The sequence below is a fragment of the Epinephelus moara genome, chromosome 23, assembly GCF_006386435.1.
Source record: "Epinephelus moara isolate mb chromosome 23, YSFRI_EMoa_1.0, whole genome shotgun sequence".
In the NCBI taxonomy this organism is placed as follows: Eukaryota; Metazoa; Chordata; class Actinopteri; order Perciformes; family Serranidae; genus Epinephelus; species Epinephelus moara.
Genome location: NC_065528.1, coordinates 18489538 through 18506563, shown reverse-complemented (window position 1 = coordinate 18506563; position 17026 = coordinate 18489538). Strand labels below are relative to the sequence as shown.

Sequence of the window (17026 nt, the reverse complement as noted above, 5' to 3'; positions counted from 1 at the left end):
AGTGAGAGGAAGACAGTTTTCTCTCCTCCTCTTCATCCCTTCTTCTCTTTTTCTTCCGTGGACACGCTGGTTTGTCCCTAAGCGGGATTTGTCTTGCTTGGTTGAACAAGGCAAACCGCAGGGCTTTTGTGGAGGTGACAGGGGCGTGCCGCTGTGTGTGTGTGTGGTGTGTGGTGTGTGTGTGTATGTGTGCATGTGTGTTTCAGTGTGTGTGTACTCTCAGCTCCATTTGATTTGTGTGGAAGGCGGATAACGTAGTCGTCTGTGTGTACAAGCGTCTGGAGACAGAGACGCAGGGTGAGAGATGGACCTCCGTCACACTCCCCCGACTCTCAAAGACCTACACACACACACACACACACACACAAACACAGCCACCCAGGTCCACTGTCTCCGTTTCACACAAATCAAATGAGGCAGGCCTCGTCACATAGAGCCCAAAACAACTAGATGTACATTCCCAGTCTAAAGACAATAACAGGACACTTCTATGCAGCCTGTTCTCTGAACACAGACGGAAACCTTCAAATTCATCTGTCAACCTGTGGATCACTTTGGTGCTTAACAATGGCCAGTTGTAACTGTTCTGATTAAATACTTCCAATGCATGTTTGAAACCAAAGACAAGCACAAGAAAGTGTTATTCTAAGCACCTATGTCCACTTTAGTCCTCATATCATTACTTAAACATTCACAAATGTATTTTAAATTGCGACCAACAACACTGGGCTTCCGAAGATTCCAAACATTTTGGGATTCATGATTAATTTCATAGAAATTACAAAAAATAATGCACATGACATACAGATTTTTTTCTGTTTGATGTAATAGTATTGTAGCTGCTTAAAATGTCATCATAGGCTTCAATATTTCAGAAATAAGACACAGTCTCACAGACATATGTGAAATGGACACGATCTCTTTACAACATGTTATGTGTAGGTGGGCAGGAAATGTGGTAAAATTATACTGGCAACACGAAAACAATGCCAATGCAAAGGCTATTATGAATAGGTAGTTTTGTTGTGAAACGGTCACAGTTAGGTTTAGAGAGCAAAAAAATACTTTGCGGTTTTGGTCTCTAATATCCATTTTATGTTGCTCTGAAAACATCAATTAAGTTCTCCTTCAAACAGTTGTATTTTTTCAAGTTTCTCACCAAATGCTACATTTTACAAGAATACATTGAACACATCATGACACCGTTTAAATTTACCTCCGCCCAATACTCATTTTTACTGAATAGAGCTTGAACGCTTCACAATGCAACCTCCATGAGCTGTTTGTTGCGGCCACCGGCTGCTTAGAAGTAACGATAACTAGCTCTCCTGCTGATTTCAACACGGATTTGTTGTTTGTTTTTTTTTTAATTATTGTATGTTCTTTGTCTCCACGTACACTCCCCTCAGTAGTGTATGTAGTAGTTGAGTGGGCACCAGAGAGCTTTTGTTGTTTTGATATGATAACGATTAGCGTATATCAGGGTTCACATGACAGAAGAAAGGCCCTGTATTGCCTATGCCATGGGCCGGCACTGTACAAAATATTCAAGTGACATAAACCTACAGAAACCCCGAACACGGAACATAAGAAAACACAGGCAGAGTGCAGAGCCTCTGCAGATAAATACACAACCACACACTCATAAGTGATGATTGAGAGGGATTACTTCTGTATGAGTCCATCCACAAAATCCTGCATATCTTTGAAGTTTTGAACTATGTTGACTTTTGGTTTCACATGGGACACAAACAGCGGTCTCATTATTGAAAGTCCATGTTTGTTTGACCAGTCCACCATCCCTTCCTCCTGCCCTATGCAGACTTTTTGCCCTTTATGCTTAATTTGTGTATTCAGCATATATTTTTAACACATTTGGTGCCCACCACCACATAATACACTGTGAAGACTTTGTTTCCTTTTCATGTACTTATAATATGACACAGGCTGAATACACAGAGGCTTCAATGAATTCCACTGAAACAGATTAATTAGGGATAACTCATCTTTTGCTTTCAAGCTTTTTAACGGGAAGTTTAAGAGAAACATTTGATCCTCAGTTTGTTCCAATGGACTCTTGGAATTTTCTAAAGGGATCTTGTCAGAGGAGTCTTTGGTTTACAAGCAATAGCAGTTCTTTACAAAAACAAACTCCACAACAAATATTGCAGTCTTTATCTGTAATGCAGTCGGCTGACAATGTGCGATCACAACTCCTTATCACTATCACAGATTTACCTCAAAGGGCTTTGCCATCTGTCCAGCACACACACACCCACAGTTCAGATAAGGAGAGAGTCCCAAAACACTCTGAAACATCAGGGAGAGCAACAGAGGAGGGACACGCAATAGATGATTGCACACAAAGACAGAAATACCAACAATAAAAAGACAACAAGAGGAAACAGTGCGACAGTATTAAGCAGTTAGATTGTCAGTATGCTGTATATAAAGAAGATGGACACAAGAAACAGTTTATTTGCACTTGAATCTCTGATTACTTCCTTTGTTTATTTGAAAGTTACTGATTTGAATCACCAGACCAACAATCAGTGTGCGAGGTCAGTTTCTCTACAGCTGCAGAGTTCATCTCCCTCAGCTGCCAAGTTGAAGCTGCTGCTATAAACAACAGTAGAGCACTCACTGGATAAATGGAACAAACAGCACATCACAAAATGGCATTAAAATAAAAGCTAAGATTGAATTTAATTACTGTTTTTAATTTTAACAAAAAGAAGAAGAGCAGGCAGGAAAATGTGTCCCTCTTCCTGGCGATCTCTGCTCCTCATTCAGTGCATATCCTGTCACAGAGGGTGGGTTATTTTCTCTATTTCTGCCCCTTTCTAACCACACACACACACACACACACACACACACATGGCTCCTAACCCCTAACCCTGTCTGAGCAAAACCTATTGTGCCTGACGCAGAGACCGTGTCCCCACCACGGATGATTGACCGTGTGTGTGTGTGTGTGTGTGTGTGTGTGTTTTCATCAGGTCCAGTGTCACTGTGCCCAGCAGGCACGACCTACCAAATAGCTCAGTATGATGCAGGACACACACACAGTATATGCATGGTTTGATTTTGACAGCATGAGGTTATTGGCAGCTTGTAGTATTAGTAATAGGAATAACAATGAGCTGTTTCTATGGTACCATTTGAGGGATGTAGCTCAAATTCATAAATGAAGAAACAGACATGTACAATAAGCCAGTCACCAGGATAAATGACCACGGAAATGTTTTATATTTCTATATAATTATGTAGCAGATATGTTGAAACTTTAAGTTTATTACTATTTTAACCAAACGACAACCTCTGGGACTGAAAAATGAAGCCAATATGGAAGTGCCAAAAACCGCAGTTCCTCAAATGACCACTTTAGGCTGGCTGTAGAAGTGAGCCAATCTCCATGTTAACAAACTTTACAGCAGAAATAAACATGTTTACAGCCTGGTACAAAAACAGTTTTGGTCTCTATAGCTAATTTCGACATTCATGATAACTCTATGGGTCACCACCGTCAATAGCCCTTTTTACACAGAGCTCGTGCTATAGGGCCACTACGAAGTTCCTACTTTAGGCTGCCTTTGCATTGTTACCCAGAACCAAACAACAGCGCCATCATGTGGCTCCACTGTGTTCTGTCAGACCTAGAGTTGTCTTGCTTTGGTCTGAATCAGGGACTAATTTTGTGCCAAATTTGTATAATTGCCTAGAGTTGGTTCGTGTTCTCACGGCAGCATTTACAAGCGGACCAGATCAAATGCCTTGCACAAGAAAGCTGCTCTTGATTGGTCAGAATTTCCATGCGGGAAAAATCCAGGAAGTAAACAAAACGTTGAAGAAGAGTACACTTGCAAGATAAATGTGACACTTTCTAATGTCACAATGGAGGGACAACTACGCAGGTTGATTTTAGCGCTGCTCATCGTGGACTATATTGCTGTCATTGTTCATTTTAGTCAAACCATACAGTTTGAAAACGAGGCGCGGCTCCAACTGGAAAACAATGTTTTGATGCATTGGATGTGCTGAATGTGCATATTAAGGCAGTACAGGAGGAGGCGCACATTAATAATCCTCCAGGATTACCTCTTTAAGAAGGTCTCAGTCTGGTTGTTTTGGTGCACACCTGAGTGTGATTGCTGTGTTCACACCTGCCCAAACGAACCGCACTTAGGGGGCAAAAGAACTTGAGTTTGACTGAACCAAATCAAACAGGGCAGGTGTGAAAGCACCCTAATATTGCAGAAGCAAAAGACAGGCATGACATGTAAGACAGCATGGTGAGCCTGTAGTGTGACATGTAACATACACGTGACACGTCTGTAGCGCTTATAACAATGGTATAACATGGCAATTATCATTTTGCATCCCTGTTATACGATGGCTGATCTGGTTCTCTGCTCAGAGGGTAAGACGCTCCTGGACCTCATTGTTTTCCCAGTTTATGGACATTTTCTGCTGCTGTTTTTCCTCTTTGAGTTAGCTGCTAACTGCTATCAGCTACTTTTAAAATCTCTTGGTGGTGCGTCGCGCATATAACATGTCACACCGGTGCTGTCCAGCTTATACAGACATTATTTTGGCAATGTTACTACCACTGATGCCAGCTTAAAGGCGAGACAGCTCTGTCCCCCCATCCCGCAATCGTACCTTTTTTAATGAGGCAGCATAACAGTGTGAAATTCCTGCCTTGAAGAGGCAGTGTAAAAAACAAATCCACCCCTCACTCCTCCACAGCTCCAACCTCTCATCCAAATATCACTTCATCCAAAAAACCAAGATGGCGACAGTCAAACCTCAAACAGTCCACAAACAAATGGGTGACGTCATGGTAGCTACGTCCATTACTTTATACACTATGGTTTCAATAATGCTGTGGCAAACATGTGGTTAGGTCAAGGCACAAAAACCACTCGGCTATGGTTGGAAAACATCAAGTTTTGGCGTTAGATACTGGCTTTTGTTGCCACAACTATCACTGGAAATGCGGCCAGTGTCTTTTGTTGTTTGTTGGTCTTGAACAGCGGTCTGCTGCTTGACAGCCATCTTGCCTAGGCTTCACGCCATCCACCATCCCCTCCTCCTCCCAATGACAAAGGTCAGCTCATATACATGTAATCTAAACTACGTCATTGTAGAAAGTTAGAATACCATCATTATCTGACATACATACAAACTAACAGCAGTAAAGTAGAAACTTCAAAAGAAAGTACAGAAAGCAAATGAAGAGGTAAAAGTGAACTGAAATAGATCTTGTTTTAGGCTGTTGCTCAAAACATCCCGCTGGTTCTGGCCTCCCTAATATCCATGAAAATGTGATCCACAGTTTGGGGCCATGGCAAAAAAAAAGAGTTGCAAACCTAATTTTCTTATTACCGTGGTTCTGAAGCTCTAATAAAGCCCACAGTGGGGGATCTGAGGAAACACGAGGGCTCGTAAAACAGCAAGGAGTCTTAAAATATGAGGATTTCCTCCTCGTGATGTATGTTTGAAACTAATTCTAACTTTAAAAACCCATTTACTCCCATTATTTCCTCCCTCACTGTGAACGGTATAAGAGAAATACTTAATACTTTACTAAATAAGCAGTTAAACAGAACCATGAACGCTCAAAAGAAGGTTTCCAGCTTTACAAACTGTCATTGTCCCCGGCTCCTGGTGCCTGTCTGAGGGGGTCACGGGGGTCGAGTCACAGGATTGTAGGGTGCCGAGTGCTATGCCTGCTGGGTAGTAAAGTAGAGCAGAGAGGGGAGCAGGGGTGGGAGGTGGGGGTCGAGGTTGTTTGGGATGCAGGGGTTAACAGAGGTGAGAAGGTAATTGAGATCAGGCAACGTGAGGAGTGATGGGTTTCATTTGTGTGAGGGGAAACGCAGGAATCCGAAATAATTGATTCGGTGAGAAGTGTGGTGGGAACAGCATCGGTGCAAACAACACAGAGCATGATCAGTGACATAGTACATGGTGTATTGTGTGTGTGTGTGTTGAGGAGGGGTGTGTTATGTGTTGTTTATTGAATGCTGCTTAACTGGCCTGGTGGAGCTGCAGGGGTGTGAAGGGCTCCCCCCTCAAATCCACCACCGCCACGACCATAAATCTTGTATTTCCTGTTCTGTTTTTGTAGCGTACCCAGATGTAAAAAAAAATGCGTCATAATGTTGAGACCCAGCCAAACAGTTTACACACTCATATCGCAAAGAAATAGTGGCAGTGCATGAAGATAATGTCATAGATCGGGGCTACTTTGAGATACAATGTCTCAGTTTTTGGGTCACTTTTTAGCTAAAATACAGCTAATAAGATTTTCTAGTCTTTAGAGCAGCTAATTATGCATTTATAATTTTAGAAATGTAGGCGTGACTTTGACTTTTGACTAAACTCTCTTGTGGTGGAGCTCAGGGCTGCTCTCTCCAGCACCATCCAGTTCCCTTTGCATCTACGTATGTCGACCGACTCCAACTGTTTCTGGCTGGTCTTCTCTTTCCTTTTGGTTTCCTTGTTAGGCCAGTCTGGTTTCATTGGTTTTTGGGCTTCTGTAGGGTGTGTCTGATCCAACCTCACTTCCTGTTCCTCATCTGTGTATCTGTGCCCTGTTGGTTTGTTTTCTTCTGCAGATCAAAAGTTCTGATGGTTTCTGTCCAGTCCAGTGTATCTTTAAGATGGTTGTTAGGCATGTGTTGTCAAAGGTCTGGACTGTGCTAATGGAGGTTTTTGTTCATGTTTCTGAAACATAGTATGGAAGGCAATTTCTGCCAGTGTGATGAAAGTATAGAAGTATAAAAGTAGAGTAAAAAGAGCATCATTAGTCAGATAATGAGGAACTTTCTCACAATAATGAGTTATCTATCTAAAATAGTGACTTGGTATCGCAAAATAAGAAGAAACTGTCTAAAATAACAATTACTTATCTCAAAATAATGAGAAACAATTCTCACTCATTGTTTTTGATAGTTTTCAATTATTTTAAGAAAGTTTTTGTCATTTTTTAGAAAGGTTTTCGTTATTTTAGGGATTTTTTTTCATTATTTTGCAAAAGATTTTCATTATATGAGATACAAACTCATTACTTTGAGTAAGTTTTTCATTATTTTTGACATACTAACTCATTATTTTTAGATACCAGCGCAATATTTTGAGAGAGTTTTTCATTATTTTAAGAAAGGTTTTCATTATTTTAGGGAAAGATTTCATCATTTTGAGATACTAACTCATTATTTTAAAAATGTTTTTCATTTTTTTGAGATACTAATCATTACTTTGAGAAAGTTTTTCATAATTCTGAGAGAGTTTTTCAATATTTTTGGAAAGGTTTTCATTATTTTAAGAAAGATTTCATTATTTTAAGAAAGGTTTCATTATTTTGAGATACTAACTCATTATTTTAGGCAAAGTTTTTCATTATTTTAATAAAGGTTTTCATTATTTTAAGGAAAGTTTTGCATTATTTTGAGGAAGATTTCATTATTTTGAGATACTAACTCATTATTTTAAAAATGTTTTTCATTTTTTTGAGATACTAATCATTATTTTGAGAGAGTTTTTCAATATTTTCGGAAAGCTTTTCATTATTTTAAGAAAGGTTTTCATTAATTTGAGAAAGATTTCATTATTTTGAGATGCTAACTCATTATTTTAAAAATGTTTTTCATTTTTTTGAGATACTAATCATTACTTTAAGAAAGTTTTTCCTAATTCTGAGAAACTTTTTCATAATTTTGACAGAGTTCATTATTTTTGAGATACAAACTCATTATTTTGAGTAAGTATTTTATTATTTTGAGAAAGTTTTTTGCAAGAATAACTTAAAGGATCTTTCCGTTTCATCACACTAGCATACCATACCATAGAGCAGCACTGATTTAACGCTGGTGTTGAATACTCAGAGTTTGGTGTTTGGACGTATTTTCCTCAGAGGGGCATCAGTGTAAAAAAGCTGTTCTAGTTTTCCAAATTTGGGCTTTAATATCTACATCTGTCCCTTCGTCTTTGCCCACAACACTTTTGAGGTAGGTGAAGGTGTAAAAACCTTCACATTTTAGCCAGTGGTCCTATCATATTCAAATGACAGAAATTTGGAGCTCAGCTTCATGAGAAAAGTAATAATTAGCAGATGTACCCTGTGACCTCTGTTATAGAATGATTACACTGCAGACTGCTGACTTTATAGCTAAACTAATAGTATGTCATCTTATAGTTATACTCTTTATAATGACTGCTTTGTAGCCAGGAGCTGTGTGGGAAACTGGATTTACAATAGAGCAACGTTTCCTCTGGTTAGTAGTAGCCCTTCTATTCTCAGTCAGCTGTTTGTTTTAGTTTGGTGGAGCAGTACAGACAGCCATGTCGGAGGACAGCGCACATGTATGGAACAAAAAAAAAAAAACGTTCTTTGTTTTTCTTAGCTTTGCGTTTTTCCCTTCGGCTATCTATTTAACCACACATTTTTACAGGAGGGGGTTTTCATCGGCACACAATGGTGACACTGAACCGCAGACTTTTACATTGTTGCTGTGTAAAGCTAATTTTGGAGCGCCGCTCCTCTAGAAGGTGTAGCAGTGCTTGTAGAAGTGCACAGTTGGCACGTGTGTATCTATGTGGATGTGGTGTCTCGCCTTTCAGCCATTTTTTCCCCGCTCCTATTAAATTTTTTCAGCAGTAGACTTAAAGAATTGTGACACAAAGCTCCAGAGGTCATTAACCAAACCTTTTTAAACTTAAATCTTAGAATATCTGTTTGCTAGATTGGGATCTGGGCAGTTTATTGAACATTTATTCTGTATTACTCAGAGTGGTTACACATATTGACCACTAGATGGCAGCAGCATAGCAGCAAATACAGCTCTACAGCTCAACATACAAGTCTCACTGTGTGAAACCTGTGGTGGAAGTTACCTAAGCACATTTACTCAAACACCGTACTTAAGTACAATTTTAAGGTACTTTTGTATTTAAATTTAAATGCAACTTTATACTTTAACTGCACTTCATATCAGACTGCATTTGTCCAACAGCTTTAGTTACTTTTTAGATTACAGTTTTTCATCCCCTTCCTGTCCAGTGAAAACCATGTATCTCCAAGTGGTTGTGTTTGTGACAAACTGAAGGATGAAGGGGTTCCAACTTCTTAGGATAAATAAACTCTTTAAAATGTACATGAACTGGACTGTAACACAAAATTAAATGTATGTGGTTCTCACAGGACAGTCACACTGCTAACATATGCTGAACATTTATTATTTGTGAATGTATATTTATTATTTAGAATATGATGCACTGCTGTAGATGAAACTGCCCAACAGCATCTTAAGGAGTTAAAATTGATGCAACTATAAACATCTACTGCAGAAAAATCCAGCATACACATTAATGCAGCAGTAATATTTTATCCCAAAACATCATCACAACAGGGAACATTTTATTGCACAATGAATACTTTTTCATTCCATACTTAAAGTAAATTTTACTGATAATGCTTACATACTTTTACTGAAGTAAGGATTTAAATGAAGGACTTTTATGTTTTCACAGTCTGATATTAGTAGTCTTTTTTTATTGTTCTCTCTGTATAGATGAAATCAAGTATAAGATTTAAGCTACATCTGTTTAATATCTTGTGTTTTTCTCTCACTCCACTAGGCGGCCTATAACCTCGCAAACGTGGCCTGTAAGTGTCACGGCGTCTCCGGTTCCTGCAGTCTGAAGACCTGTTGGCTCCAGCTGGCTGACTTCAGACGTGTCGGAGAGTTCCTTAAGGAGAAGTACGACAGTGCAGCCGCCATGCGCATTGGACGCAAGGTACTGAGCTCACAGCAGATGCTTCTCACCTCCTAGAGTGTCCAGTAAAAGCATCCTAAATCTTACACCAGCTGATTCTCTCCACTCCTACAGGGCAAACTGGAGCTGGTAGACAAGCGCTTCAACACCCCGACCCCGGAGGATCTGGTCTACATCGACGCCAGCCCCGACTACTGCCTGCGCAACGAGACCACGGGCTCGCTGGGCACGCAGGGCCGCCTCTGCAACAAAACCTCGGAGGGCATGGACGGCTGCGAGCTCATGTGCTGCGGCAGAGGGTACGACCAGTTCAAGACCTACAAGCACGAGCGCTGCCACTGCAAGTTCCACTGGTGCTGCTACGTCAAGTGCAAGCGCTGCACGACGCTCGTGGACCAGTTTGTGTGTAAATAGCACGCTGGCGGACGATAGACGGATGGGTGGGGGTGAAGAGGAAGAGGAGGTGACGGGATGATGGAGGGTTAAGCATGGATGAATGTTTCAGGGTTTTGTTCAGGATCAAGTTAAGACACACAAGTTCCATTTTCTGACCAGTTTCCTGTCTCCATTCATAACTCTCCGGCCTTTTGACGTGAAGAAAGCACAATGATGGATACACAGATGGGAGGAAGAACAGATGGATGATATAGACGAAACCAGGAAGTAAGAAGAAGTTTCTTCCACACTTTTCAGACAACTCTGATTTTCATTTTTCAACGGAGATTCCTGTTTCTCGCCACTCCTTACATCCTGATCACAACCCTGAAGGAAGGACGGATGGAAAGAAAGGAGGGAAAAAACAGAAGGACATCAAGGATAAATGGACCTGGAAAGTGGAACAACTGGATCCTAAAACGGGGACACATAGTGTGATAACAAAGATATGAGAGATGAAATAAATATATAATTAAATAATAAATAAACCTACAACTCTGATTGTTATTTAAAGAGACTCGGACAAAGCTAAGGCACACTTTGGACCCATAAAACTCGTGTGTCCGTGTGTTCGGGAATCCCCACAAATCATTACAGTCCTTTTGGAGTTTGAAGCCATTTGAGTTCGGAACAGTGTCACCGTGTCTCTTTCTTCTGACCTTTAACCCTGCAAGACAAATCCTCGCATACGTGGGCTGTGCTGACGTTGCTCAAACACACTCCCAATAAGTAAAAAGGAACACCAGACTGAAGCAATGAGAAGAGGAATCACTTATTGCAAGGGCTAAACAGAAAGAATGGGCGAATGGAGGAAGTAGATAAAAAGGGAAAAGGTTAAAATAAGTGATTTTTTCGCAACTAAATTCAGCAGACAGTTTCACAAGCCACGCAGCTGAATCTCCAGCTGTAGATTCCTGTTAAAGAATAAATAAAGTGCAGTAAAAACGCTTCATCTTCAAGTCTAAAAAGGACTAACGGCTCACAGGACACACTTTATCTCAGTTTAACTACTGCTGTTAGAGCAGATTTCGAGCACCTGTGACCTGACAAGTGTCTCCGCAGGTTAATGAGGCTCGCAGGTTTTGCGGCCATCTTGGCACCGCTGCTGTTTAAACAAGCAGCTCACACGGGCAGCGTCCTTCATCTGACAGTGACGTGAGCGAAACCTCCATTAGTGAGATTAATGTGCTGTATCTGCCTTAATGAACCCGCACTAAGAGACACGTTTGCTCTGAGTGGACCTCTTCATCTCATGTTGTTATGCAACTTGGTAAAGGAACACTTCACCCACAAGACGACCATTTTATATATCGTGTACTCACCCAGTGTTACTTTGAATTTGTAAAAGAAAGCTTGTTTTTTCCACATGCCTCCACGGTGAACGAAGAATCCAAAACCAGAGAGTAGTAAAAGGTCATGTTTTCAGCCCAAGCTTTTCATTGATGACTCTAGTGATATTAGCCATAATCTCAGAGACAGCTGCTTGAAGTGCCGGTGCAAATGTGTTAGCTTCTGTGTTATCTTCAGCTCCTGCATTAGCTTCTTTGCTAGCTTGATGCTACATGTTGTCAGACTGCCTCAGAAAGTTGTTATTAATACTCATCAAGGAAATAGTCTGTTTGTAGGTTACAATGTAGAAAGATGATGTAATGGCTCACCAGCTCAACTGAACTGACCTCTCTTAAAGCCGCCATCTTAACAACCATCCAAAACATCTGTTTAAAAACTCTCACACAACTCTTGCAGCCTCATTTATCCAGTCATATGCTAAGTACTTCTCAAACACATACATTTTGGCTATAAACTTCCACACGAGTAGCACACTTGGACAAGCGAGTGCGTTTGAACTCTGTTTGTGCATTCCATTGAGCATAGTTCAAATATGAGCACACATTAAACATGGCTTAATAGAGACAATTACACAAATACACAAGTACACAAATCAGCTACGCTATAACTCGCAGCATTCACAGACAAACACTTGTCTTTATCTGGACACATTTTCCCCACAAATACAACATGCTAATGTTATTAGCACAAGCCTATGGCATTTTACATTGTATAAATTAGCCTAGCAGCTAGCAGAATTTTCCTCCACTCATATGAAGCCAGGGACGACAGCAACATTTAACAAAGGTAACATTACAAAATTTGGCTCCATTACAACTCACAAGGTTCACTGACAAAACAACTGTCTTATAGTAAACACATTTTCCAAACAAATACAACATGCTAACATTATTAGCACAAGCTTGTGGCATTTTATCTTGTATAAATTAGCCTAGCGACTTTTCCTTTACTCATATGAAGCCAGGATAAATCACACACAAGACATAAAATGCTATTTTTGTGGAGGCTTACTTGCCTTCACCATTTATTGTTTCTTATCTGTGAAATAAAAGTAAATTAACGTCATGATACAATCATTGTTCTGCTCCGAAACTACCTGGTTAGGTTTAGGTTTTGGCAATTAAGTACTTTTGTCACTAACATTACATGACATATGTCAGGCAACATACGACACATCACATACGTCACTACCGTAGCATGCTACAAATACTAGCATACTAGGTTACGTTGTTATTGAAAGAAGTCAGTGTTGACTTTGTGACGTTAACACTTGTCTCCTGGGTGAAAGTCCTGTTTTTGTTTGATGCACCTACCCTATAAGGACTTCTTTGATATTGTGTAACACTTTATGGCTTTTTGCGCTGCATCATGTCACTTTCTACTTTGCTCTTGTAATAATTACTACAGCCACAAGAGGGTGCCGCCTTACAATACATACAAGTGTGGCTCATAATAAGGTGCTTGCACATTAGACCATTGTGGTTGTTTTTCGCTTAGAGCGGGCTGAGTTTTGCTGGTGTTGAACGCAACCCCCCTTTTATTCCAGTTTTTGGATTCTTCGTTCACCGTGGAGACGTGATAAAATCTCAGTTTTCTTCTCAAATTCAACATAACATGGGATGATTAATTGATAAAGTAATGATCATTTTGTTGGTGAAGTATTCCTTTAAGTCAACAAAAAGCCCTGTGGTGTCAGTCTTGTCACCATTTTAACATTTTATAATACTGTTATACCATGAACTTTGCATCTTGTATGGGTTGGGTTGAGAATATTTTAAGTGTATAATGTAATCCAAAAGATAGACGCAGCTAATAACAAACATGGAGAGGACAGAGTGAGCAGAAGAGGACTGAACATGCTGTGGAAAAAAAAATGAATGTGTGAGCGTGGAAAAACAGAGAGGACTGCAATTTATTACGTGCTACTTTAAAAAGAAAAGTAGTAGATCAGAAAAGAAGGTATATTTTATTACTGTTTTTCATTTCCTGTTTTCTATGTTTTATACATGAGTATCATTGTGTATTCTTTTGATAAACTAGTCTTCGACAACGAGGCTTTGTTCTGTTCTTGAGTCTGCTGCTGTTGTTTTGGAAAAGTCTGATTCCAGCTAACGTTTTTCACCAACTTGACAACTACAGACAAGTCTTTGTAGTTTCAGAAGATGTTTGGGGAAATGACACTGCAGTTGCTAAATGGGGAAGTAATGCAGTAAAAGAATCTGAATTACAGTAGAGCCATTCACAACAACAATGCCAAAATGAGTAAGTGAAAATAACAAGTGGAAGCCACTTAAAGGTCCAGTGTGTAGGATTTAGGGGCATCTACTGGCAGAAATGATATATAAAAATATATATAAATCCTACACACTGAATATTATTGAATATTTCATTACAAGGCTTCCCCAGTTGATTACTTTCTTCTTTTTTTGTTTTCTGAAACTATCTTTAACTCTTCGAAACCTGAGCAAATTGGCTTTGTTTCTTGTAAAAACATGACAATAAACAACGAAAGATGAAATGACCCAAAAAAATTGAAAAAGAAATTAGTAAAAAGAGAAAATTGAATACAAGAAACTTAGTAAAAAGAAGTGAAAAATAAAGACCTGAAATGAGCATTGAAAAAAAATATTGTAACAATTTTAAAATGTAAATTTAAAATGTAAAAATTATAATAATTATGAATATATTTTCCCCTAGCTTTTTTCTGTTCTTCCATTTTTTTTAAATTAATTTTTCTTTTTTTTTGTTGCAATTCATGGGACATTTCTCACCAAATTGCTTAGTGCATTTTTTCCCATGTTTTTGAAAGAAACCGCACCAATTAGCTCAAGTTTCAAAGTTTACCTGCAAAAGGCACCTGAAAGCAACACAACAAAAGTGATGTTGCTCCAGGTTTCAAAGAGTTAAATATGGAAATGGGGCATTATCAAAGTAAATATGCCCTTTTTTGTATACATTTACAGAACAGAAATCTGAACAGAATTCTTGTTTTTTATGGAGGGAATTTCTGGATTTCTTTTTTCTATCACTCCATTAATCTGAAAATAATGTCAACAGCCATTAAAAAAAATCCCTTTTCACCATGATTTTAAGATAAAATGTTACAGAAATCAGGCTAATAGTGACACGAATTAAGAAATTGAATAGTAAGTCATGTTAGACTGAAGCACTGGCTAAATGTTTTTTTTTTATTTTTTTATTTCAATTATTCTAGTTTTTAGCACATAAAATGTTCAGTAAAGTTTCCAAGGAATGGAATCTGTTGTCTGTAGATGAAGTGACAATGACAGAATTGGCTTTTACAATCAAAGCCCAGCGGAGTTTGCTAAATGGCTTCAAAATGTCATCATCTCACTACATAAAATTACAAAATTTTGCAAAAAAGTATGTGACACTGCACCAAAAATCTGCATTATTAAGCTAAAACTCTCTGTTCCAATCATCAAAAATGTTTTGTCTTTTGTTAGTGTGGCACGGGCTCTGAATAAACTCATCGCCTAACACAAACTCTATTGAACTATCTGCAGAAAACTACAATAGATGTTTGAAATTATATGATATTTTAGGTGGCAAACATTCATTCATCCTGGAAGAATATGAATAATTTGTCCAATCGTCTAAATGTTATCACATAAGCACAATTTTCCGTATGCAAACAAATAATGCAAAAAGAATGGTAAGTTGTTCAAACCTTTTACAGATTCTTAGTTGAAGATTAAAGGTACACTATGCAGGATTGTCGGCTAAAAGTGAAAGTACAAGCCAACCCCGGATTCACCTTTGTTTGTCATTTCACCTCGCTATACTTTTTTTTCAGCGCTGTGTCTCTTGGATGCCTGCTGCTTATGGTCTGGCACCTGGTCGCTACCTTTATTTAAAGCTCTTGAACTAATGACTAAGTAGAGATCTGGACCCCGTGGCTGTACCACTGATTTAGAGGAATGACTCCTGTATGATTCTTAAAATCGTTTTTTAGGAAAATCCCACATAATATATCTTTAACATTTAGGGTGGCTGTGGCTCAGAAGGTAAAGCAGGACTTGGACTAATTAAAGACTGGCGGTTTGATCCTCGGCTCCTCCAGTCCACATGTAGAAGTATCCCAAATTGCTCCTGATGGCTGTGCTAATGTGTGCGTGTGAATGTTTAAGCTGCGTAGCCGGTGGCACCTTGTTTGGCAGCCAATGGGTGAATGTGACGTGTGGTCAGAAGACTAGAACGGCGCTGTACAAGTGTAGTCCATTTACCAATTAGCATTTCTATTTCGAGACAGTGAGAGTCGTGTGCCTCAGGTGCAGAATTAAAGATACACCTAATGTTCATCTCTAGATCTACATTGAAATTCTTTGGCAGACAATCCTCAAACCCATTACTCATGATTAATGATCTGCTTTCTTGCTTTCATTCTCTTTGATTCCATCCTCATCTTCTCACGCCTCCTCGAGACCTTTGTTCCCATCAGATGGACCAACAGCTTGTCCCCTCCTCGACTCCTCGTCTGCTCCGTGCATGCCAGGCTGCGCTTAACTCTCTGTGTGCTGTGACTCTTTTTGGTATGGCACGAGCTGTGTGACTTCACCTCTTCTCTGTGAGTCTATAAAATGCACCAGCAGCTTTGCTAAACTATCTTAAACAACTTTAAGCACTGGATGTCAAGTGCACAGTCATAGCCCAGCAGGTCTGTACAGTGACCTAATAACTAATAATCCCATTAGTTTTAGCCGCTCAGGTCTAATTGGATTAGGTCACTGATCAGAGCAGCATGTCCAACCAGTAGTACTGTCTCTCTGTCTGTGTAATCCTCCCCACCTGGTGGAGGATTGTTTGTGTTCTTTCTCATCACAGACAAAACTGCTGCTGATTATTCTTACATACACTACAGCATCACTGTATTAATTCTACATTGATGGTTTAGGCATGTGTCGTGTCAAGTGTGTGTACATGTGCATGTGTGTGTTTGCTGAGGATCAGACCAGTGAAAGTGGCTCTAATCCTTCTTTAAGTCAGGTTATCTTTCTCTCATAAGGCCTTTTCTTGCTCTGAGGTTATGTTTGTTTTCTTGTCTTTATAAGTCTGTTCTTGTTTAGTATGAATGTGGCGCTGTTGTGGCTGCATGGCTGGCTCTGACATCAGGGAGTTTTACTGACTTTACGATCAGTCTTTCTGCAGCTTTTGTGCCTTAAGTCAGTCTTGTACATTTGGCATCGTTCACTGGGACAAACAAATTCAGTTAAAGCAACACCATTACTTCAGAAAACTTTTTTTGTGGGAGCAAGATCCCTTTATCAGTTCTTGCATTTTTACGCCTCCACTGACAGCCATGCATTATGATTTCACGTTGTCCATCTGTCTCATTCTCATGAAAGCAATATCTCAAGAACGCCATGAGGGACTTTCTTTAAAACTGACATAAAGGTTCAATTGGACTCAACGATGAACTACTTAGAATTTGATGGTC

At 39.4% G+C, this 17026-nt stretch overlaps 1 protein-coding gene across 2 annotated transcripts in view; it reads left to right on the top strand.

The window, feature by feature from the left end:
* The window catches only part of wnt5b (wingless-type MMTV integration site family, member 5b), a 137471-nt gene extending 123591 nt beyond the window's left edge, over positions 1-13880 (top strand). The window contains exons 8-9 of one of the 2 annotated variants that reach the window (XM_050036019.1): positions 9646-9804; positions 9898-13880. In XM_050036019.1, coding sequence (XP_049891976.1) covers positions 9646-9804; positions 9898-10197 — 459 coding nt within the window. In that variant the 3' untranslated portion in view covers positions 10198-13880. The remainder of the gene's footprint in view (positions 1-9645; positions 9805-9897) is intronic. The other variant, XM_050036018.1, reaches the window with a different exon arrangement.
* Positions 13881-17026: the final 3146 nt, after the last annotated feature.